Source organism: Schistocerca americana, chromosome 5 (genome assembly GCF_021461395.2).
Source record: "Schistocerca americana isolate TAMUIC-IGC-003095 chromosome 5, iqSchAmer2.1, whole genome shotgun sequence".
NCBI classification, from domain to species: domain Eukaryota; kingdom Metazoa; phylum Arthropoda; class Insecta; order Orthoptera; family Acrididae; genus Schistocerca; species Schistocerca americana.
Window position 1 is genome coordinate 470,248,457 of NC_060123.1, and position 23,523 is coordinate 470,271,979.

At 48.1% G+C, this 23,523-nt stretch overlaps 1 protein-coding gene across 1 annotated transcript in view; it reads right to left on the minus strand.

Moving 5' to 3' along the window:
• The window catches only part of LOC124616453, a 110,874-nt gene that overhangs the window by 82,012 nt on the left and 5,339 nt on the right, over positions 1 to 23,523 (minus strand). Inside the window, exon 2 of the mRNA XM_047144761.1 lies at positions 3,846 to 4,007. Coding sequence (XP_047000717.1) covers positions 3,846 to 4,007 — 162 coding nt within the window. The remainder of the gene's footprint in view (positions 1 to 3,845; positions 4,008 to 23,523) is intronic.

Below are 23,523 nucleotides of genomic sequence, written 5' to 3' on the forward strand. Positions count from 1 at the left end.
CTCTGTCACAGCGGGACCCACCTCCTCTTCCTCAAAATCACCCTCTCCAAACCTTCCAGGAATTTCTGACTTCCAGCCTTGCCTCTCAATCCTTCTTAAAAAACCTTAATCCTACTCCCAACATCACCACTGCTGAAGCCCAGGCTATCCGTGATCTGAAGGCTGACCGGTCCATCGTCATCCTTCCGGCGGACAAGGGTTCCACGACCGTGGTACTTGATCGTCGGGAGTATGTGGGTGAGGGACTGCGTCAGCTTTCAGACAACACCACATACAAAGTTTGCCAAGGTAATCCCATTCCTGATGTCCAGGCGGAGCTTCAAGGAATCCTCAGAACCTTAGGCCCCCTGCAAAACCTTTCACCTGACTCCATCAACCTCCTGACCCCACCGACACCCCGCACCCCTACCTTCTACCTTCTTCCTAAAATTCACAAACCCAATCATCCCGGCTGCCCCATTGTAGCTGATTACCAAGCCCCCACAGAACATATCTCTGCCTACGTAGATCAACACCTTCAACCCATTACATGCAGTCTCCCATCCTTCATCAAAGACACCAACCACTTTCTCGAACGCCTGGAATCCTTACCCAATCCGTTACCCCCCGGAAACCATCCTTGTAACCATTGATGCCACTTCCTTACACAGAAATATCCCGCACGTCCAGGGCCTCGCTGCGATGGAGCACTTCCTTTCACGCCGATCACCTGCCACCCTACCTAAAACCTCTTTCCTCATTACCTTAGCCAGCTTCATCCTGACCCACAACTTCTTCACTTTTGAAGGCCATACATACCAACAATTAAGGGGAACAGCCATGGATACCAGGATGGCCCCCTCGTACGCCAACCTATTCATGGGTCGCTTAGAGGAAGCCTTCTTGGTTACCCAAGCCTGCCAACCCAAAGTTTGGTACAGATTTATTGATGACATCTTCATGATCTGGACTCACAGTGAAGAAGAACTCCAGAATTTCCTCTCCAACCTCAACTCCTTTGGTTCCATCTGATTCACCTGCTCCCACTCCAAATCCCATGCCACTTTCCTTGATGTTGACTTCCACCTGTCCAATGGCCAGCTTCACACGTCCGTCCACATCAAACCCACCAACAAGCAACAGTACCTCCATTATGACAGCTGCCACCCATTCCACATCAAACGGTCCCTTCCCTACAGCCTAGGTCTTCATGGCAAATGAATCTGCTCCAGTCCGGAATCCCTGAACCATTACACCAACAACCTGACAACAGCTACCGCATCCCGCAACTACCCTCCGACCTGGTACAGAAGCAAATAACCAGAGCCACTTCCTCATCCTCTCAAACCCAGAACCTCCCACAGAAGAAACACAAAAGTGCCCCACTTGTGACAGGATACTTTCCGGGACTGGATCAGACACTGAATGTGGCTCTCCAGCAGGGATACGACTTCCTCAAATCCTGCCCTGAAATGAGATCCATCCTTCATGAAATCCTCCCCACTCCACCAAGAGTGTCTTTCCGCCATCCACCTAACCTTCGTAACCTCTTAGTTCATCCCTACAAAATCCCCAAACCACCTTCCCTACCCTCTGGCTCCTACCCTTGTAACCGCCCCCGGTGTAAAACCTGTCCCATGCACCCTCCCACCACCACCTACTCCAGTCCTGTAACCCGGATGGTGTACACGATCAAAGGCAGAGCCACGTGTGAAAGCACCCACGTGATTTACCAACTGACCTGCCTACACTGTGACGCATTCTATGTGGGAATGACCAGCAACAAACTGTCCATTCGCATGAATGGACACAAGCAGACAGTGTTTGTTAGTAATGAGGATCACCCTGTGGCTAAACATGCCTTGGTGCACGGCCAGCACATCTTGGCACAGTGTTACACCGTCCGGGTTATCTGGATACTTCCCACTAACACCAACCTATCCGAACTCTGGAGATGGGAACTTGCTCTTCAATATATCCTCTCTTCCCGTTATCCACCAGGCCTCAATCTCCGCTAATTTCAAGTTGCCGCCACTCATACCTCACCTGTCATTCAACAACATCTTTGCCTCTGCACTTCCGCCTCGACTGACATCTCTGCCCAAACTCTTCGCCTCTGTATATGTCTGCTTGTGTCTGTATATGTGTGGATGGATGTGTGTGTGTGTGTGTGTGTGTGTGTGTGTGTGTGTGTGTGTGTGTGTGTGTGGGCGCGCGCGCGCAAGCGAGCGAGCGCAAGCGAGCGAGTGTATACCCGTCCTTTTTTCCCCCCTAAGGTAAGTCTTTCCGCTCCCGGGATTGGAATGACTCCTTACCCTCTCCCTTAAAACCCACTTCCTTTCATCTTTCCCTCTCCTTCCCTCTTTCCTGATGAGGGAACAGTATGTTGCGAAAGCTTGAATTTTGTGTGTATGTATGTGTCTGTTTGTGTTTCTATCGACCTGCCAGCGCTTTCGTATGGTAAGTCACATCATCTTTGTTTTTATATATATATATGGGAGCAAACTGCAGATGTCATCGGTCCCTACGCTTACACACTAACTAATCTAACTTCCACTAATGACAACACATAGACCCATGTCTGAGGGATGATTCGAACCTTCGACGGGGGGAGCCGCTCGAACCGTGACAAGTCGCCCTACACTGCGTGAACTGTGACAAGTCGCTCTAGACTGCACGGCTACCCCGTGCGGCTTTTGATTCATTCAGAGATAAACTTACAGAGTGTATTCAAAAACCAACAGGAAGGCGCACGAAAAGCATATGAGTAATCGATAGACCAACGTGCGCTGGGTGCTACGCGCTTTGTGAAACAAGGTTTTTTCTCCTTCTTGAAGTCTGGGGTATTTCGCCTGTCTCATACATCTTGCTCACCAGATGGTAGAGTTTTGTCAGGACTGGCTCTCCCAAGGCAATCAGTAGATCCAATGGAATGTTGTCTACTCCCAGGGTTTTGTTTCGACTCAGGTCTTTCAGTGCTACTTTTGTGGTACTTATGCAAAATGTGCATTGGTGGCAGTAGTATAGTTCTGCAGTCAGCCTCAGATGCCCATCCTCTAATTTTTTTTCTCAATAGTGCTCATCAAAAAGAACTTCGCTTTTCCTCCAGTGACTCCCATTTGAGTTCCCAAAGCACCTCCGCAATACTTGTATGTTGTTTGAACCTACTGGCAAAAAATTTAAGACGCCATCTCTGAACTGCTTTGATGTCTTTCTTTAACCCAACAAGGTGCAGATCCCAAACACTCCAGCAATACTAAAGAATGGGTTGCATTAGTGTCCTATATAATGTCTCCTTTACAGATGAACCACACTTTCCTAAAATACGGTCTCCTTTACATATAAAACACACTTTCCTAAAATTCTCCCAATAAACCAAAGTCTACCATTTGCATTCCCTACTAAAATCCTAAAATGCTCTTTCAATTTCATATCGTTTGCAACATTATGCCTAGATATTTAATCGACATAACTGTGTTGAGCAGCACACTATTAATACTGTATTCAAACATTATGCATTGGTTTTTCCTCCTCGTATGTATCAACTTTGATTTTTCTGCATTTGGAGCTAAAACAATAGTGATCTACTGATCAGTTAACAAAGAAAAGGGAACAATGAATACTAGAAATGAAGACAGCAATTTCTAGTTTTCAAATACTAATAATGTATTCAGAGATCATCTTACAAGTAACTAATGGAAATAGAAAACGGAATAAGTAATATATGAAAGACAAGTTGAAAATTTTAACTATGACTACCACATAGAGAAAATACAGTCTACTATTTACTATGGACTCTTATTATCCTCTTTTTACAGTAAAAAACAAAAAGACTTCAAATACTGTCCTATTATACTCATTCTTACCTGATGTTTGGATCACCTCCATGCTGTAGAAACAATTTTGCTACTTCCTCAGCAAACAACAGTGAATCACACCCAACAACATAATGAAGAGGAGTGAAGTCCTTTTCTGGAAGCAGTGTGTTTGGATTAGCCTTCTCGTTTTCCAAAAGTTGTCTAATGTGACTGGAACAGTAATGTTAAAAGTTAGAAAAAATGTATGATGGACAGAAGGACATGTTTGAATGCAGCACATGACAGCAATGTCTTTAGCGCCCAAGTGAAAACAGATTGAGGGGTGTCCATAAAATACACAAAACAGGAAGATAAAATAGAATGTAAAACACATGTAGCAAAAGTTGGAAAACTATGTGCGTACCCACACAGAACCACGGAATGAAGTATTGCATCAGTAGTACAACATTAACGACACAGGAAGAAAGTGTAATACAGAGCTAAAACAATATAGCAGATGGACATGGCTGACTGGAGGGGAAAAAAAAGAGGGAGAGGGGGAGAGGGAGAGGGGGGGGGGGGGAGAGAGAGAGAGAGAGAGAGAGAGAGAGAGAGAGAGAGAGAGAGAGAGGCCAGCCACTCTGCAACACACTAAAAGCTCCAGCCTAAAAGTTTAGGCCAGATTCCATACACATCACAAAACTTTAAAATCTCAGTCACACTCATCTCAGCTAAAATAGAGGGCAGATCCCCACCAATAATTGCTTCCGGTCTTGCATCACGATATAAAATGCACTCTGTTAAAATACGGTGGATAGAGACGTGCACGCCACAAGTATCACAAAACGGGGGATCTTCTCACTGTAGTAAAAAGCTATGCATGAGAGGGCAGAGGCCAATTCTAAGATGCGTGAGGGTTACTTCACCCCACCTGAGCAACTGCCAGGAGGAATGCTACGGTCAGGTTGTCGACTTCACCATCTGCAGCTTATTGGCCTTCACCGCCAGCCATTCTTCATCCCACAACTGCACGTACTTCTTTTGAGCAGTGCAGAAACGACAGCCTGCGAGGGAATAGGACACTGTGCCACATCCTGTCATCTACAGGCCTTCTTGGCAGCCTGATCAGCCTGTTCATTTCCCCATATCCCTACATGACCTGGCACCCAGCAGAATGAGACCCGTTTACCCTGCTGTTGGAGCAAGTACAGTTGATCATGCATCAGGCGGACCAACTCCTCGTACGGGTACAGGCTCTGTAACAATTGTAAGGCACTAACGGAATTTGAGGAAATAAGAAACCATTTCCCCCAACAGGATGCTTATGCTCCAGTGCCTTCAGGATCATGTCGAGCTCTGCTGAGAAAATGGTATACTCATCAGGAAGGCGAATCCTGGTGAAATGGTGGGGGAACACAACAGAGCAGCCAAGGGAATTTCCTTGCTTGGAGGCATCAGTGTAGACTATGGTGAAACCATGATGCATATCTAAAATGTTAAAAAACAGAGACTGAAATGTAAAATCTGACATGTGATCTTTCTTAAAATTCGTCGAGTCTAAACTAGGTCAGGGCCTCTGGAGAAGCCAAGGTGGAAATCTGTTCCCACCATAATGTAAAACATGAAGACCGATCACACCCATTTCTAGAAGACATAGGGCCTCGTTGCCTATTGCTGAGTACAAATAAGCTTTTCCAGTGGAGGCCGAGCAACATTATGGTAGATGGGTGTGTATGGGGTCTACAGTGTTTTATATGCCTGGTGCATGGTAAGTAGCTGTCACCTGACGTGAAGAGGCAGTTCACCAGCCTCTGCACGGAGGCTTGGTATGGTGCTTGTTCTAAAAGCCCCAGTAGCCAACCAAATTCCTTTATGGTGCACCACATCCAACAGCTTTAAATAAGAGGGTCTCGCAGGCCCATACACCGTGCACCCATAATCCAGCCGAGATCACACAAAAGCCATGTAAAACCAGAGCAGACAAGTCCTGTCTGCTCTCCATGTACCATAGCTAAGACATTTTAAAATACTTTATTGTTTTATCCTTACTTGTTTTGCTTTGGCATGTATACATGCAAGTACAGGTGTTGGTGGTGGATGGTTGTACACTGGAAGACGTCTGCGTTGAGGCGTCAACTTACGAACAGGTTTCTGCACCATGGAAGCATAAAAAGTGGTAAAGATGGGAGGTTTAGTCACTTTATAGTCCTTTGTGGCTTCAGCACAGGGGATCTGTTCGGTGACTTATTTCCCGAATTTTTCGTTCCTCTGCAAAAAAGGGCAGTCTCAGCTCCAGACTGGGTGGCTCCCAGAGCAGTTAACACAGACTGCTGGAGATTAACAGTCAATCCCACCTCCGTGGGCTGCCTTTCCACATTTCCCACATGTCACTTCACCCCTGCAACTCAAGAGTTATGTGACCAAAACACTGGCATTTGTAGTAATGCATAGGGTTAGGTACATAAGGCCTAACCCTGAGTCAGAGGAAACCTGGCATGATGTAGTCAAGCGACGGAGAATTAAAGACCACAATGAAGGTGGCAGTCTTCTCAATTTCTCCATTATTTCTACGCATCCTTTGCTCTACATCCATTACCCCCCGTAATGCCCATTCCTTTTTAAGCTCGGCTATGTCGATATCCATGTCATGACATGTGACCACACCCTTACTCAAGTTAAGGGAGTTATGCAGTTCAAGAGTTACATCATATTAATCCAATTTTTCGGTTTTCGTAAGTAGTTCCACCAGCTTTGCCCTCTTAGTCTCAACCAGGAGGGAACCATTCCACACCCGCTTAATAGACTTCAAGCTTCCACCAAGTCCTTCCAAGCTTTTATGGATATAGAAGAGTGACACTTTTTCAAATGCCTCTCCTTCCTCTTAATGACCAAAAACACATTTTGATTTACAACTCCTGCTATCATAATTCAGCTGATGCAGGATACCAAGAGGGCTAGCCTCCCTCATTCGTTTGGAGGACTGGGTGTGAATACTTCCAGGTGGTACACCCTTCTCACTGGGAGGAGGAGAAGATGATTTCGAGGGTTTCATCTCGGTCCCACGAGGAGCTAGGGAAACAAGGGTCCACTCAGACAGAGTCCAATGTGCCTGAATAAGCCTATACAACTAAGGTTCGGCAGATTCCCCAGAGGTTGCCCGCTAACAACTGTTCCACCTCAACAGTAATGGATCTCATCAGCACGCAGCACACCTCGCAATCTGGGTGGTCATGCCAAAATCCACATTCCCTGCGATACACGATGTTCCACTGCCGCACCATACACTGGTCATTGAAGCATGCCCAGAGCTTATGGTAATAGGAGATTAGCGGCACTTACCAATGCCCAGCTACAGAACCCTGGGGTCGCAAAGCATGTACTCAGTGAACCAATGCCCCTGAGGGCAAAAATTTATGAAACCAGCTGGTGCTTCTAAACATATTTTCATCTTTTGTCGTATGTATGTGGAATTAGCATGGGACATTTTGTACAACATTCAGTTTCAATGATAAATCACGATCCAAATTCCAATTTTAAATTGTTGGTCAATAGACTGGCCTCAAGAGAGGAAGGTTCAATGTTTACTTCAATAATGTTTATTGACGTGACAGTCACCACTGCAAACACTGATTATCTTTTACATTCCAGTCATCTTCAATAATACTGTTTAACCTAATATGTGCCATTAATTTGAGGACAGTGTATTGATCAGGTACAAATTTAAAATTCAGATATTTTGTTGATTATGCAAAAGAAAGAATAATATTTCTCATGATATTGATAGTACAAAACACCACACAAGGAGTCTTTATTTGGGCTAACTTTGCCTACTCCTCCTCAAACTCCTACTATTCTACTTCTTCTTCTGCAGAACACTGAGTGGCAATTCACAATCAGATGTTTCTCCCAGCAAATAAAATGTTTGACAATGTATGGGAATGAAGCTGGGTGACATCTCTGACCAATGCCAATATTTCTACAGGTGCACAATGTGTCATTTTCAAGGAACAAATGCAATGAGAGTGCTGTACAAGGAAATTCAAAAATCCGTATGTGGGACATATGCTGAAACAAACAAACACACGCACTCACGCACAGAGAGAGAGAGAGAGAGAGAGAGAGAGAGAGAGAGAGAGAGAGAGAGAGAGAGAGAGAGAGACCACCACCACCACCACCACCACCACCACCACCACCACCCCCCCACCTCCCCCAAGAAGAGAATTGATATCAGAAGCTACCAATAGTGAACAGTGAGTGAATTTCACCAATGAGTGAAACAGCATCAACTCTGTCCACTTGCCTGACCAGGAAGAGGCAGATTTCAAGCAGAATATAAGCAAACATTTTCATCCCTGCCACACTTTGGTTTTTTGAGTCTTAAAAATGACACAGAGTGCACCTTTTGAAATAGGAGTCTAAGACACCACCAGGCTGCATTCATGTATGATGTGACTTGGTTACTGCTGTAAGTGTAAAAGAACCTTGAGCTGAACTGAAGAAAGATGTCAAATGTATTCAGAAGAATTAAAATACTGTTAGAATTTAAATTTTTTTGTAAAATGACTGTCTTATTGTGGAAATATTATCAAGAAAAGCAAGGGAATTTAGGTTTTCAGAACTCTATTGAACGTTATCTTTCTACATCTACATCTACATCCATACTCCGCAAGCCACCTGACAGTGTGTGGCGGAGGGTACCTTGAGTACCTCTATCGGTTCTCCCTTCTATTCCAGTCTCGTATTGTTCGTGGAAAGAAGGATTGTCGGTATGCTTCTGTGTGGGCTCTAATCTCTCTGATTTTATCCTCATGGTCTCTTCGCGAGATATACATAGGAGGGAGCAATATACTGCTTGACTCTTCGGTGAAGGTATGTTCTCGAAACTTTAACAAAAGCCCGTACCGAGCTACTGAGCATCTCTCCTGCAGAGTCTTCCACTGGAGTTTATCTATCATCTCTGTAACGCTTTCGCGATTACTAAATGAGCCTGTAACGAAGCGCGCTGCTCTCCGTTTGATCTTCTCTATCTCTTCTATCAACCCTATCTGGTACGGATCCCACACTGCTGAGCAGTATTCAAGCAGTGGTTGAACAAGTTTACTGTAACCTACTTCCTTTGTTTTCGGATTGCATTTCCTTAGGATTCTTCCAATGAATCTCAGTCTGGCTTCTGCTTTACCGACGATCAACTTTATGTGATCATTCCATTTTAAATCACTCCTAATGCGTACTCCCAGATAATTTATGGAACTAACTGCTTCCAGTTGCTGACCTGCTATTTTGTAGCTAAATGATAAGGGATCTATCTTTCTATGTATTCGCAGCACATTACACTTGTCTACATTGAGATTCAATTGCCATTCCCTGCACCATGCGTCATTTTGCTGCAGATCCTCCTGCATTTCAGTACAATTTTCCATTGTTACAACCTCTCGATACACCACAGCATCATCTGCAAAAAGCCTCAGTGAACTTCCGATGTCATCCACCAGGTCCTTTACGTATATTGTGAATAGTAACAGTCCTATGACACTCCCCTGCGGCACACCTGAAATCACTCTTACTTCGGAAGACTTCTCTCCATTGAGAATGACATGCTGCGTTCTGTTATCTAGGACCTGTTCAATCCAATCACACAATTGGTCTGATAGTCCATATGCTCTTACTTTGTTCATTAAACGACTGTGGGGAACTGTATCGAACGCCTTGCGGAAGTCAAGAAACACGGCATCTACCTGTGAACCCGTGTCTATGGCCCTCTGAGTCTCGTGGACGAATAGCGCGAGCTGGGTTTCACACGACCGTCTTTTTCGAAACCCATGCTGATTCCTAAAGAGTAGATTTCTAGTCTCCAGAAAAGTCATTATACTCTAACATAATACGTGTTCCAAAATTCTACAACTGATCGACATTAAGATATAGGTCTATAGTTCTGCCCATCTGTTCAACGTCCCTTCTTGAAAACGGGGATGACCTGTGCCCTTTTCCAATCCTTTGGAACGCTACGCTCTTCTAGAGACCTACGGTACACCGCTGCTAGAAGGGGGGCAAGTTCCTTCGCGTACTCTGTGTAAAATCGAACTGGTATCCCATCAGGTCCAGCGGCATTTCCTCTTTTGAGCGATTTTACTTGTTTCTCTATCCCCCTATCGCCTATTTCGATATTACCATTTTGTCATCTGTGCAACAATCTAGAGAAGGAACTACAGTGCAGTCTTCCTCTGTGAAACAGCTTTGGAAAAAGACATTTAGTATTTCGGCCTTTAGTCTGTCATCCTCTGTTTCAGTACCATTTTGGTCACAGAGTGTCTGGACATTTTGTTTTGATCCACCTACCGCTTTGACATAAGACCAAAATTTCTTAGGATTTTCTGCCAAGTCAGTACATAGAACATTACTTTCGAATTCATTGAACACCTCTCGCATAGCCGTCCTCACACTACATTTCGCTTCGCGTAATTTTTGTTTGTCTGCAAGGCTTTGGCTATGTTTATGTTTGCTGTGAAGTTCCCTTTGCTTCCGCAGCAGTTTTCTAATTCGGTTGTTGTACCACGGTGGCTCTTTTCCATCTCTTACGATCTTGCTTGGCACATACTCATCTAATGCATGTTGTACGATGGTTTTGAACTTTGTCCACTGATCCTCAACACTATCTTTACTTGAGACAAAACTTTTGTGTTGAGCCGTCAGGTACTCTGTAATCTGCTTTTTGTCACTTTTGATAAACAGAAAAATCTTCCTACCTTTTCTAATATTTCTATTTACGGATGAAATCATCGATGCAGTAACCGCTTTATGATCGCTGATTCCCTGTTCTGCGTTAACTGTTTCAAATAGTTCGGGTCTGTTTGTCACCAGAAGGTCTAATATGTTATCGCCACGAGTCGGTTCTCTGTTTAACTGCTCAAGGTAGTTTTCAGATAAAGCACTTAAAAAAATTTCACTGGATTCTTTGTCCCTGCCACCAGTTATGAACGTTTGAGTCTCCCAGTCTATATCCGGCAAATTAAAATCTCCACCCAGAACTATAACATGGTGGGGAAATCTACTCGAAATATTTTCCAAATTATCCTTCAGGTGCTCAGCCACAACAGCTGCTGAGCCCGGGGGCCTAAAGAGACATCCAATTACCATGTCTGAGCCTGCTTTAACCGTGACCTTCACCCAAATCATTTCACATTTCGGATCTCCGACAATTTCCTTTGATACTATTGCACTTCTTATTGCTATAAACATGCCTCCCCCTTCACTGTCCAGCCTGTCTCTGCGGTATACAATCCAATCTGAGTTTAGGATTTCATTACTGTTTACGTCTGGTTTCAGCCAACTTTCTGTCCCTAGTACTATATGGGCGTCGTGACCGTTTATTAATGAGAGCAATTCTGGGACCTTTCTATAGACGCTCCTGCAGTTTACTATTAGCACATTAATATTGCTATTCCCTGTTGCATTTTGCCTACTAATACCTTGCCGCGTCTCAGGAGGCGTCTTGTCGGGCCTAGGGAGGGAATTCTCTAACCTAAAAAACCCCCTGTGCACTCCACACGTACTCCGCTACCCTCGTAGCCGCTTCCGGCGTGTAGTGCACGCTTGACCTATTCAGGGGGACCCTACATTTCTCCACCCAGTAGCGGAGGTCAAGAAATTTACACCCCAGATCTCCGCAGAATCGTCTGAGCCTCTGGTTTAAGCCTTCCACTCGGCTCCAAACCAGAGGACCGCGATCTGTTCTGGGAACTATACTACAAATAGTTAGCTCTGCTTCCACCCCCCGAGCGAGGCTTTCCGCCTTCACCAATTCCGCCAACTGCCTGTACGAACTGAGGATGACCTCTGAACCCAGACGACAGGAGTCATTGGTGCCGACATGAGCAACAATTTGCAGTCGGGTGCACCCAGTGTTCTCTATCGCCACCGGTAGGGCCTCCTCCACATCTCGGATGAGACGCCCCGGCAAGCAGACAGAGTGAACACTGGCCTTCTTCCCCGACCTTTCCGCTATTTCCCTAAGGGGCTCCATCACCCGCCTAACGTTGGAGCTCCCAATAACTAATAAACCCCTCCCCCCGTGTGCCTGCTCGGACCTTGCTGAAGGAGCAGCCACATGTCCACTCACAGGCAGAGTAGACGATGCCACACGGCCAGCCTCCACATTTACCCTCCGCCTCGTGCGCCGCGAATGCCGCTGAACCCACCACTCCCCTTGGGGAGAGGGTGGCCCAACCACACCCGGTACCCGCGAAGATGTCTCGACAGCAGGGACAGTGCGTGAAATTTTTTTTTTTTTTTTTTATGGGGTTTAAGGGCGCTCAACAACTGAGGTCATTAGCGCCCAGTCACAGTTGTTAGAGCACATGGAATCTAGTAAAACTCAAGGGGAGGGGGGACACCAGAAAGTCCTGACAAAGATGCAGATAAAATAAGTAAAAAGTTAGATGGCTTTGGACAAGCCAGTCAAAGTTATAAAACGCAGAACACGAGCAGCTGCTCGAGCGTCATCAGCTAAAATATCCAGTAAAGTAGATGGCAGGGACAGGACAACACGAGATTGACTAAAGCGGGGACACGACAATAAAACATGGCGCACTGTTAATGCTTGACCACAAGGGCACTGCGGGGCTGGGTCACCGGAGAGCAGGTAGCGGTGGCTAAACCGGCAATGCCCAATCCGCAACCTGGTCAGAAGGACCTCTTCTCGCCGAAACGGTCGGGAGGAGGTTGTCCAAGCAGTTGGGAGCGGTTTTACTGCCCAGAGCTTGTTTCCTTGGAGGGATGACCAAGCATCCCACCACAACGACACAAGCCTCTTACAAACAACCCCACAAACGTCAGATGACGGGACACAATGGGAGGCTGGCCGAGGCAGGAGGACTGCAGCCTTGGCTGCAGCATCAGCAGCCTCATTCCCAGGCACTCCTACATGTCTGGGAACCCACAGAAAGCTGACAGGAGAACCATTATCAGTGAAAGAATGGAGGGCCTGCTGGATCCGTTGCACCAAGGGATGGGCTGGATAGGGAGCTCCAAGGCTCTGAAGAGCACTGAGGGAATCAGAGCAGAGTACATACGATGAATGGCGGTGGCGGCGGGCATACTGAACGGCCTGATGGAGAGCAAAAAGCTCGGCCGTAAAGCTGGAACATGGGTCGAGGAGCCAGTATTTAAAGGTGGCGGCCCCAACGACAAAGGCACAGCCGACACCATCGTCAGTTTTGGAGCCATCGGTGTAAATAAAGGTGTGACCGGCAAGTCTAGCACGAAGTTCGACAAACCGTGAGCAATACACTGCAGCCGGAGTACCCTCCTTCGGGAGTGAGCTGAGGTCGAGATAAATGTGAACCGGAGCCTGGAGCCAAGGTAGTGTCAGGCTCTCACCCTCTCTGAAGGTGGTAGGGAGGGCAAAATCCAATTGTCGAAACAGGCGACGGAAGCGGACTCCAGGGGGCAGCAGGGCAGACACATACAACCCGTACTGACGGTCGAGAGAATCGGCGAAGAAGGACTGATAAGAGGGGTGGTCGGGCATTGACAACAGCCGGCAGGCATACCGACACAGCAGTACGTCGCGCCGGTAGGTCAATGGTAATTCGGCAGCTTCAGCATAAAGACTCTCGACGGGACTAGTGTAGAAGGCTCCGGTCGCAAGACGTAACCCCCCGATGGTGGATGGAGTTGAGACGGCGTAAGAGGGATGGCCGAGCAGACGAGTAGACGAAGCTCCCATAATCCAGCTTCGATCGAACTATGGACCGATACAAGCGAAGCAGGACAGTGCGATCCGCTACCAAAGATGAACCACTAAGAACTCTGAGGACATTAAGGGAACGTGTACAACGGGACGCCAAATAAGAGGCGTGCGGAGACCAACAAAGTTTGCTGTCCAATGTGAGCCCTAGAAACTTAGTTGTTTCCACGAATGGAGAACAACGGGACCGAGATGTAAGGATGGCGGAAGGAACGCTTTATATCGCCAAAAGTTGATACAAACCGTCTTCTCTTTAGAGAACCGGAAGCCATTTGCCACGCTCCATGAGTATAGGCTGTCTAGACAACACTGAAAGCAGCGCTCCAGGAGGCATGTTCGCTGGGCACTGCAGTAGATCGCGAAGTCATCGACAAAGAGAGAGCCTGAGACATTAGGTGGAATGCAATCCATAATTGGATTGATCGCGATGGCAAAAAGGGCTACGCTCAAGACAGAGCCCTGAGGCACTCCGTTCTCCTGGAGGAAGACGTCGGACAATACGGAACCCACACGTACCCTAAACTTTCGATCCGTTAAAAAGGAATCAATAAAGAGGGGCAGGCGACCGCGTAGGCCCCACCTGTGCATAGTGCGGAGGATACCTCCTCTCCAACAGGTATCATAAGCCTTCTCCATATCGAAGAACACGGCTACCATTTGGAGCTTTCGCAGAAAGTTGTTCATGATGAATGTCGACAAGGACACAAGGTGGTCAACAGCAGAGCGGCGGCGACGAAAGCCGCATTGGACATTGGTAAGTAGCCGTCGAGATTCAAGAATCCAGACTAACCGAGCATTAACCATGTGCTCCATCACCTTACAGACACAGCTTGTAAGAGAAAGGGGGCGGTAACTAGAAGGAAGGTGTCTATCCTTCCTGGGTTTGGGTATAGGAACAACGACAGCATCACGCCAACGCATGGGGACCTGACCTTCGGTCCAGACGCGATTGTAGGTACGAAGAAGGAAGCTTTTGCCCGCCGGAGAAAGGTGTGCCAGCATCTGAACGTGAATGGCATCTGGCCCCGGAGCAGAGGACCGGGACAGTGCAAGCGCACGTTCGAGTTCCCGCATAGTAAAGGGGGCATTATAAGTTTCCAGATTCATCGAGTGGAAGGAAGGTCGCCGAGCCTCTTCTGCCTCTTTCCTGGGAAGGAAGGCAGGGTGGTAATGGGCGGAGCTTGAAACCTCCGCGAAAAACCGGTCGAAGGTGTTGGAGACAGCCAGAGGATCAACAAGGACCTCATTACCTGAGGACAGGCCAGGTACTGAGGAGTGGGCCTTAATGCCCGACAGCCAGCGCAGGCCACCCCAAACGACAGAAGAGGGTGTAAAACTGTTAAAGGAGCTAGTGAAAGAGGCCCAACAAGCTTTTTTGCTGTCTGATGATTTGCGCTCGGAGTCGTTTGTATCCAATACAATTCGCCAACGTAGAATGGCGGCGAAAGGTGCGTAAAGCACGTCGTCGAGCACAGATAGCGTCTCTACAAGCCTCATTCCACCAGGGGACGGAAACGCGACGTGAAGAAGAGGTAGTATGAGGAATGGAACGTTCGGCAGCATTGACGATAACAGCCGTGAGGTATTCGACCTGACTGTCACAACTGGGAAAATCGTGGTCCGGAAAGGTCGCCAGGGAGGAGTAAAGTCCCCAGTCAGCTTTCGGTATGTTCCAGCTCGAAGGACGTGGGGATGGGGTGTGGTGCAGGAGACGAACGACACAGGGGAAGTGGTCGCTTGAATAGGTGTCACAAAGGACGTACGACTCGAACTGACGGGCAAGAGTGGTAGAACAGATCGAAAGGTCCAAGTGGGAGTAGGTATGAGTAGAGTCTGAGAGGAAAGTCGGGGCGCCAGTATTGGGGCAGACAAGATTGAGATGGTTGAAGACATCCGCCAAGAGTGAGCCTCTTTGACAGGATGCAGGAGAGCCTCAAAGGGGATGATGGGCATTGAAGTCACCAAACAATAAAAACGGCGGAGGAAGCTGAACAATCAGGTGCATCATGTCAGCCCGACTAACTGCGGATGACGATGGAGTGTAGATGGTACAAACTGAAAAAGTAAAAGCAGAAAGAGTAATATGAACAGCTATTGCTTGGAGTGGGGTGGTCAATGGGATGGGATGGTAATAGACATCGTCCCGAACGAGCAACATGACCCCACCATGAGCTGGGATGCTGTCCACAGGGGTGAGGTCATACCGCTCCGAGGTATAGTGGGTAAAGGCAATACGGTCAGTTGGGCGGAACTTGGTTTCCTGGAGACCAAGGACGAGCAGACAGTGCAGGCGGAGGAGCAGTTGTAATTCCTCCCGATTAGATCGAATACCTCTTATGTTCCAATGTAACAAGGCCATCGCTAGTCAAAAAAGAGGGGGAACGAGACGGGGGAAGAGCTGGTCACCTCGACGGCCGCGGAGGGCCAGGTTTCGAGGGAACAACGCTACAACTGGCGGGAGGCGGATCCTGTTCCAACGAGTCATCGCCAGCTGCGGCCGCTGTCCCGGGTTGTGTAGGAGGGGCAGCATCATTTGCCGACGAGAGGCCTGCTGAGCGCTTGGCAGCAGAGCATCCCGGCAAAACTGAGGACGGCTGGGAGCAGTGACTCACGGATGGAGTGTCAGATGAAACGTGCCGGGGTGGAGAAGGGGATAGAGACTTCTTCTTGGGGGCCTTCTTGGAAGTCCGAGGAGGCACAGGGATGGTGGGCTGGACCCGAAGAAGGTCCTCACGCGCGGGGTCCGTTTTGGAATGTCGGACCTCGGAAGCTGGGGTCCGGAACGTTTCCCTGATGGACGCCTGAGAAGAGGATCGCTTCTCAGGCGGCAGGGGGGGAGGAGGACGAAGGGAGGCCCCTGGGGCAGAGGGGGCGGGGGGCGGGGGCCGCGGGGAGGAGGATTTGGAAGGGAGGGATTTTGGAGGCGGAGGCATAGACCCCTGATGGGGGGAGGAGGTGGAGGGGGGACAGGATAGGGGTGAGGATACTGTGAAAGGAGTGGACACGACTGAGGCAAACGAAGTGGTCAACGTCACGGGATGGAGGCGGTCATGCTTCTTCCTGGCCTCAGAAGAAGAGAGACGATCCAAAGTTTTGAGTTCTTGAATCTTCTTCTCCTTCTGATATGCGGGGCAGTTTAAGGATCTAGGCAAGTGGATGCCAGGACAATTAACGCACCGAGGTGGTGGGGTGCATGTATGTTCCTCACGAAGAGGGCGTCCACAATCGCCACAAAGGGGCTCAGCCTCACACCGTGACGACATGTGCCCAAAGCGCAAACACCGAAAACAGCGCATAGGAGGCGGGACGTAAGGTCACACCGGTAGCACATCACCTTTACCTTCTCCGTGAGAATGTCCTCCTCGAAGGCGAGGATAAAGGCTCCGGTGTCGATGCGACGGTCTTTGGGGCCGCGCTGGACTCGCCGGACAAAATGCATGCCTCGGCGCTCCAGGTTGGTCCTGAGCTCCTCATCAGATTGCAGCAGGAGGTCCCGATGAAAAATAACCCCCTGCGTCCTATTCAGTGCCAGATGCAGGACAATGGACACTGGGATGTCCCCTAGTCGGTCGCACGCCTGGAGCGCCGCCGACTGTGTGGCGGAGGTGGTCTTTATAAGAACGGACCCCGAACGCATTTTACTGAGAGCCTCGATTTCCCCGAAGATGTCCTTGATGTGCTGAACAAAAAACATGGGCTTGGAGGTGGCGAACGTCCCCCCATCGGTTCGAGAACAGACCAAATAGCGGGGGAAGTACTTCACCCCAAGCCAGCGGGCCTGTCCTTCCTCCCAGGGAGTGGCCAAGGGGGAAAGGGCAGGAGAACCAGAACCAGACAGTACCTTTCTTTTTAAAAGACTCGGCCGCAGAGCGACCTGATACATGTTGACGCTTCATCTGCGAAACGTCTGCCCCGATACCACCCACTCCGACCAGGGGCTCTCCCCACGGGCGCCACCCAGCCTCAGCAAGGGCCACCTGGCAGGATGACCGTTGCCGGGAGTCCTGATGCCCCAAGGAGACGGGCATCTACTCCTTGGCCGACGTGGGGAGGGTGCAGCTCAGCTATCAGCAGTACGATCCCTGTGTTGTCAGGGGGCTACAACCTAGAGGGTACATGACGACCCCACCACAACGAGCTGGCTACCGTGCTGGATTTCGGGTGCCATGGAAAGTCCATCATGATCGTAGGTGCAGATGGGGACGCACTATGGGCGTAACTTGTACAACCCCTCAGGCGTTTAGGCCCAATTTGAGGAATAGTGGGTATGGTTACAACGCTGTTACAATGCTGAGTGCCAAGGTCTTAGTGCACTGAGGACCAGTGGTACACCACGTAAGGCGTCCTTCCCCAAAAGGCTCGTACTTCTGTAGAATTTTGAAAAATGGAGGTCAAACCCCAAGGGTGACCATCACATGGAAGGCCAAAACGGTTGAAACTCCTTTTAGTCGCCTATTACGACAGGCAGGAATACCTCGGGCCTATTCTTACCCCGGACCCGCAGGGGGGACAGTGGGTGAAGCATGTAACACCTGGACTGTACCTTGCGACGCACCAGACTCCCAACTGCCACTACAATCCGAGACAGCAGCCTGAAGACGGCTGACCGCGGCCATCAACACGTTCAGCTGTTTGCGAACAGTGGCCAGCTCCTCCTGTGTCCGTACACAGCAGTCACACATCTTATCCATCCTAAGGAATCAATTTACTGAAGAGAGTTAATCAACTTTGAACTAGACTGCTAATTCACTAAAGGCGGCTGATTATTGACTAAACTGTGAGTGCTAGCCACTTCTTGTAGAAAACAATGAAAATAGCACTACCTGTCTCTGGACTGTATTGAAAACAAACACTAGCACTACTGGCACTATGGTTGACTAAAAGGACTCTCTCTGACTGTATTCAAAACAAACACGAAATCTATGGAACACTATTAATAGCACTCGACAATTAAAGCTTCCTAAGAGCAAAAACACACGGAAGAAGAAGTGACAAGTAAGAAAATTACAGTTAATACTTAAATTAAGGTAGCTCGCTGCACAGACACAAAGAGGACACTGGAGATGTCTCGTAATGTGATGCCCCTGATTAACAACCTCCTTTTTTTTTTTAACACAGTATTGCTCTTGATCACCTGATCATTGATTTGCAGAAATGTATCCAGCACTCAGAGATCACAATTTGCACCATTCTAACTTAGGATGGTTCAAGAACATTAAGACTGATGAATACAGATATTGGGGCATCCTTTGCACAAATGTGTGGGAGGAAAGTAATTCTTGACTGTGTGAACTTGCAATTATGCCAGTAACAATGGCTTACTTATTCTTCTGCACTTTCATTTGCTAATGAGTTCTGGAATCACTTTTTGAAGAAACTTTACCTGCAAGAGTAGCATTCTCTGAATACAGAAGTTAGTTGCATGCATTATATCTGACATCAGTTCTAACATCCTGGAGTGACCTCTTAAAAACCTTGACATATTGAAAAGTACTTCGCAATAGATAGATTTATCAATGACCTTTGAAAATCAACAGTATTCCTCGGACACAAAAAAACTAGTGTGGATTATGGTTTTAACAGTAGGACCAGAACAACCTAAACAGAGACAAAACATTTAACTCTATGACAGAAAGAATACTCAGAAACCTTCTTGGTGATATTAAATATCCTGTGGATAATGTAGAGGATTAAAGAAGTTTTTTGGCAAATGTCACCTACTCCACTGAATGACAACTTCACAGGTTCTCTTAAAATTAATGTATTATGTTAAGTAATTAATATTATCACTGTAATAATTCAATACTTCATAAAGTTTAGAGTTGTGGATCGACTCAACGAAATCACCGAAGGGTCGACAAAAACATAGTTGTCTTGCTGGGGAAATCTCGTTCTTCGAAGGTCACCAGGGAGGAGTAAAGCTGCCATTTAGGCATGCGTGCAGATCGGGTAGGAGTCAGCAAATGGATAGCATATGGGAAATGGTCGCTTGGTTAGGTGTCAGAACGGACACTCAAGACGATGGGCAAGCTGGGCAGTGCAGAAGGATAGGTCCGAATGGGAACAGGTGTGCGAGGAGTTGGAAAGGCTGGTTGGTTTAAAAGATGGAGGGAAGGGACCAAACAGCTAGGTCATCGGTCCCTTGTTCTGAATATAAAAAAGGCCACAAGGTTGAGAATAAAACAAGCAAAACTCACAACACAAAACGGAGAGAAAGGAAAAATCACAAGAACAACAGAAGGGTAACAAACACTTAAATGGAAAAAGGGAAGAAGAAAACCACAGAAACACAAAAAACAGGTAGAAGAGATTAGAACGACAAAAGAGATTACCATGGCTGGCTGACCACGAGAACAAACAGGAGAAGCCAGTCACTCTGCAATACATTTATACCTCCACCATAAGAGGACTAGGGCAGAGGACACAGAGGGACAAAGGACATGCGCTAAAACTTAGATCAAATGCTAAAACACACCCTCACGAATAAAACGTGAAACTAAATCAGCCGATGAGGCATTGTCAGATAAAATTAGTGGCAACGAGTTCAGTAACTGAAGATTTTGTCGCAGGGTAGTCAAAGTGGGACAGTGCACCAGAATATGGGCCACTGTCAACTGGGCGCCGCATCACCACTGAGGCGGGTCTTCACGGCATAGGAGGTAGACATGGGTCACCCAAGCGTGGCCAACGCGGAGCCGGCAGAGAACCATAGAGTCCCTGTGAGAAGCCCACATGGAGGATGGCCACACATTCATAGTCTCCCTAATGTCACACAGTTTGTTGCACGTGCTGAGGTTACGCCATTCCGTCTCCCAAAGTTGAAAAACCTGGTGACGTAAAAACACACACACAGGTCAGTTATTGAAATGCCGATCTCCATAAGCAGTTTCCGTGTAGCCTGCTTGGACAGCCTGTCAGCAAGTACGTTGTCTGGGATTCACACTAGCACCACTGAACGACCGGACCATTCCAGGGCACAGATGGACTCCTGGATGGTCACTACCAAATGATGACGAGGGTAGCGCTGGTGGATATCTTGTAGGCTGCTCAAGGAGTCAGTACACAGAAGAAACGACTCCCCACGGCATTAACGGGTGTGCTCAAGAGCACAAGTTACAGCCACCAGCTCTGTAGTGAAAACACCGCACCCATCGGACAAGGAATGCTGTTCAATATGTCCTCCATGGTACATACGCAAAGCAGATGTGATCATCAGCCATCGAGCCGTCTGTGTAAATCACTTCACTTCATGTCAATAATAGAGGTGAAGTGATAGCGGGGAGCCGCGGCATTAACCGAGTCCTTTGGGTCATGTGAAAGGTCCAGGCGAAGCCACAGCCTAGGTGTATACCATGGAGGCGTAAGCGATTGTACCTCGAGTATAGGTGATAAAGGCAAGGACTCCAGTTCAGATAGAAGGGATCAGATGCGAAATGCAATTGTAAGCCCTGATCTGGGCCGCCAATGAAGGAGACGAACCGCCGTGGGTGGGAAAAGGAGACAGTAATTTGGTCGTGCAGGAGAACCACGAACCCTGAACGTGTGCAATGTAACTGGCCAGCAGTTGTGTTGTGCACACCGGATCTGCAATTGAGGAAGTCCAGCCTCCGCAAGGATACTGGTCACCTGACTCATCCTAAAAGCTCGCATCGCTAGTCTAACGCCACAGTGGTGCACTGGGTTTAGTAAATGCAACACTGAGGGCGCCGCCGAACCATAAACCACACTCCCATATCCAAGGCGGGATTAACAAGGGCTCTGTATTGCTGCAACAGCGTAGAGCGATCTGCACCCCACTTGGTGTTGCTCAGGCAGCAAAGGGCATTGAGGTGCCGCCAGCACTTCCGCTTAAGCTGACAAAGGTGAGGAAGCCACATCAATCGAGCATCGGAAACCAGTCCTAAAAATCGATATGTCTCCACTACAGTGAGGGGATTGTCAATAACGTAAAGTTCTGGTTCTGGATGAACAGTACAATGCCAACAGAAGTGCAGGACACACGACTTCACGGCTGAAAACTGGAAGCCGTGTTCTAGAGTCCATGACTGCACCTTGTGGATGGCTCCCTGTAGGTGCCCCTCAGCAACACGAGTACTGGTGGACCAGTACTAAATGCAGAAGTCATCTGCATACAGAGAGGGTGAGACGGACGGCCCTATAGCTCCTGCTAGACCGTTAATGGCCACTAAAAATAGAGATACACTCAATACAGAGACCTGTGGGACCCCATTCTCCTGGATATGCGAGGAACTATGGCAGGAACCAACTTTGATACGGAAAGTACAAAGCGACAGGAAATTCTGGATAAATAACGGGAGCAGGCCTCACATACCCCATTCATATAAAGTACTAAGTATATGTTGTCGTCAGGTGGTGTCACACGCTTTCCGTCAATACAAAATGATGGCAACAAGGTGTTGGCGTCTGGAAAAGGCTCGAGGGACAAGACTATCAGCGGTAGAGCGACCCAGGCAGAAGCCGCCGTGGCATGGAGCCAGAAGGCCACATGACTCCGGGACAGGACCCAACCCAACTGCCAACACACCATACATTCCAGTAGCTTACAAAGAACATTGGTGAGGCTGATGGGCCGATAGCTATCCACATCAAGCAAGTTTTTACCGGGTGGAGCACTGGTAGGATGGTGCTCTCTTGTCACTGCAACGGAAAGATGTCATTGCACCAGATCCAGCTGAAGATCACAAGGTGGTGTTACTTGTAATCAGACGAGAGATGTTTAATCATCTGACTGTGGATCTGATCTGGCCCAGGAGCTGGGTTGGTGCAATGTGCAAGGGCACTGAGAAACTCCTACTGTAAATGGGGTGTCATAGGCTTCACTGTGGTGTGTAGTGAACGAGAGGACCCCCTTCGAGCCGCCGTTTGAGAGTGCGAAAGGCTGGGTGGTAATTCTACGACGCAAAGAGCTCGGCAAAGAGCTCGGCAAAGAGCTCGGCAAAGAGCTCGGCAAAGAGCTCGGCAAAGAGCTCGGCAAAGAGCTCGACAAAGAGCTCGACAAAGAGCTCGACAAAGAGCTCGACAAAGAGCTCGACAAAGAGCTCGACAATCGCATTTGCATCAGTAGATAATACACCATTTATGTTAACACCAGGAACAACTGTTGAGGTCTGGTACCCAAAAACTCGTTTGATCTTTGTCCAGACTTGGGAAGGTGACGTATGGCACCAAATTGTCAACACCTACCTCTCCCAACACTCCTGTTTCCGCCTTTTGATAAGCTGCGAACACGGGCACGGAGCCTTTTAAAGGTGAGCAGGTGCTCCAGGTAAGGGTCCGCTTATGCAACTGTAGACCTTGCGGACGTTCCCTAATTGCCTCAGTGACTTCCGGCAACCACCACGGGACTGTCTTTCGCTGGGGGCACCCCAAAGAACGAGGGATCGTGTTTTCCACTGCAGAAACAATTGTTGTGGTTACCTGCTCAACACCACATTGATGTTACCGTGTGGGGGAGATTCAACGGTGATAGCAGAGGTGAAAGTTTCCCAGTCCACCTTGTTTAAAGCCCATCTGGGCAGTTGTCCGTGGGCCTGATGCTAGGGCAGTGACAGGAAGATGGGAAAGTGGTCACTACCACTCAGGTCGTCGAGTGCTCTCCAGTGGATAGACGGTAGAAGGCCAGGTCTGCAAACCCAGAGATCAATGGCCAAATATGTGCCATGTGCCACACTTAAATGTGCAGTGCCCCCAGTATTTAAGAGGTAGAGGTTAAGTTGTGACAGTAAATTTTCGACATCTCTGCCACGACCAGTAAGAACTGTGCCACCCCACAAGAGGTTACGTGTGTTAAAATCTCCCAAAAGTAGGATAGGTATAGGGAGTTGATCAATCAGTGCAGCTAATACATTCAGAGGTACTGCACCATCAGGAGGAAGATATACAGTACATACAGTTATTTCCTGTGTTGTCCTTATTCGGACAGCAACAGCTTCAAGAGGGGTTCGAAGGGGCACAGTTTCGCTACAGACTGAGTTTAGGACA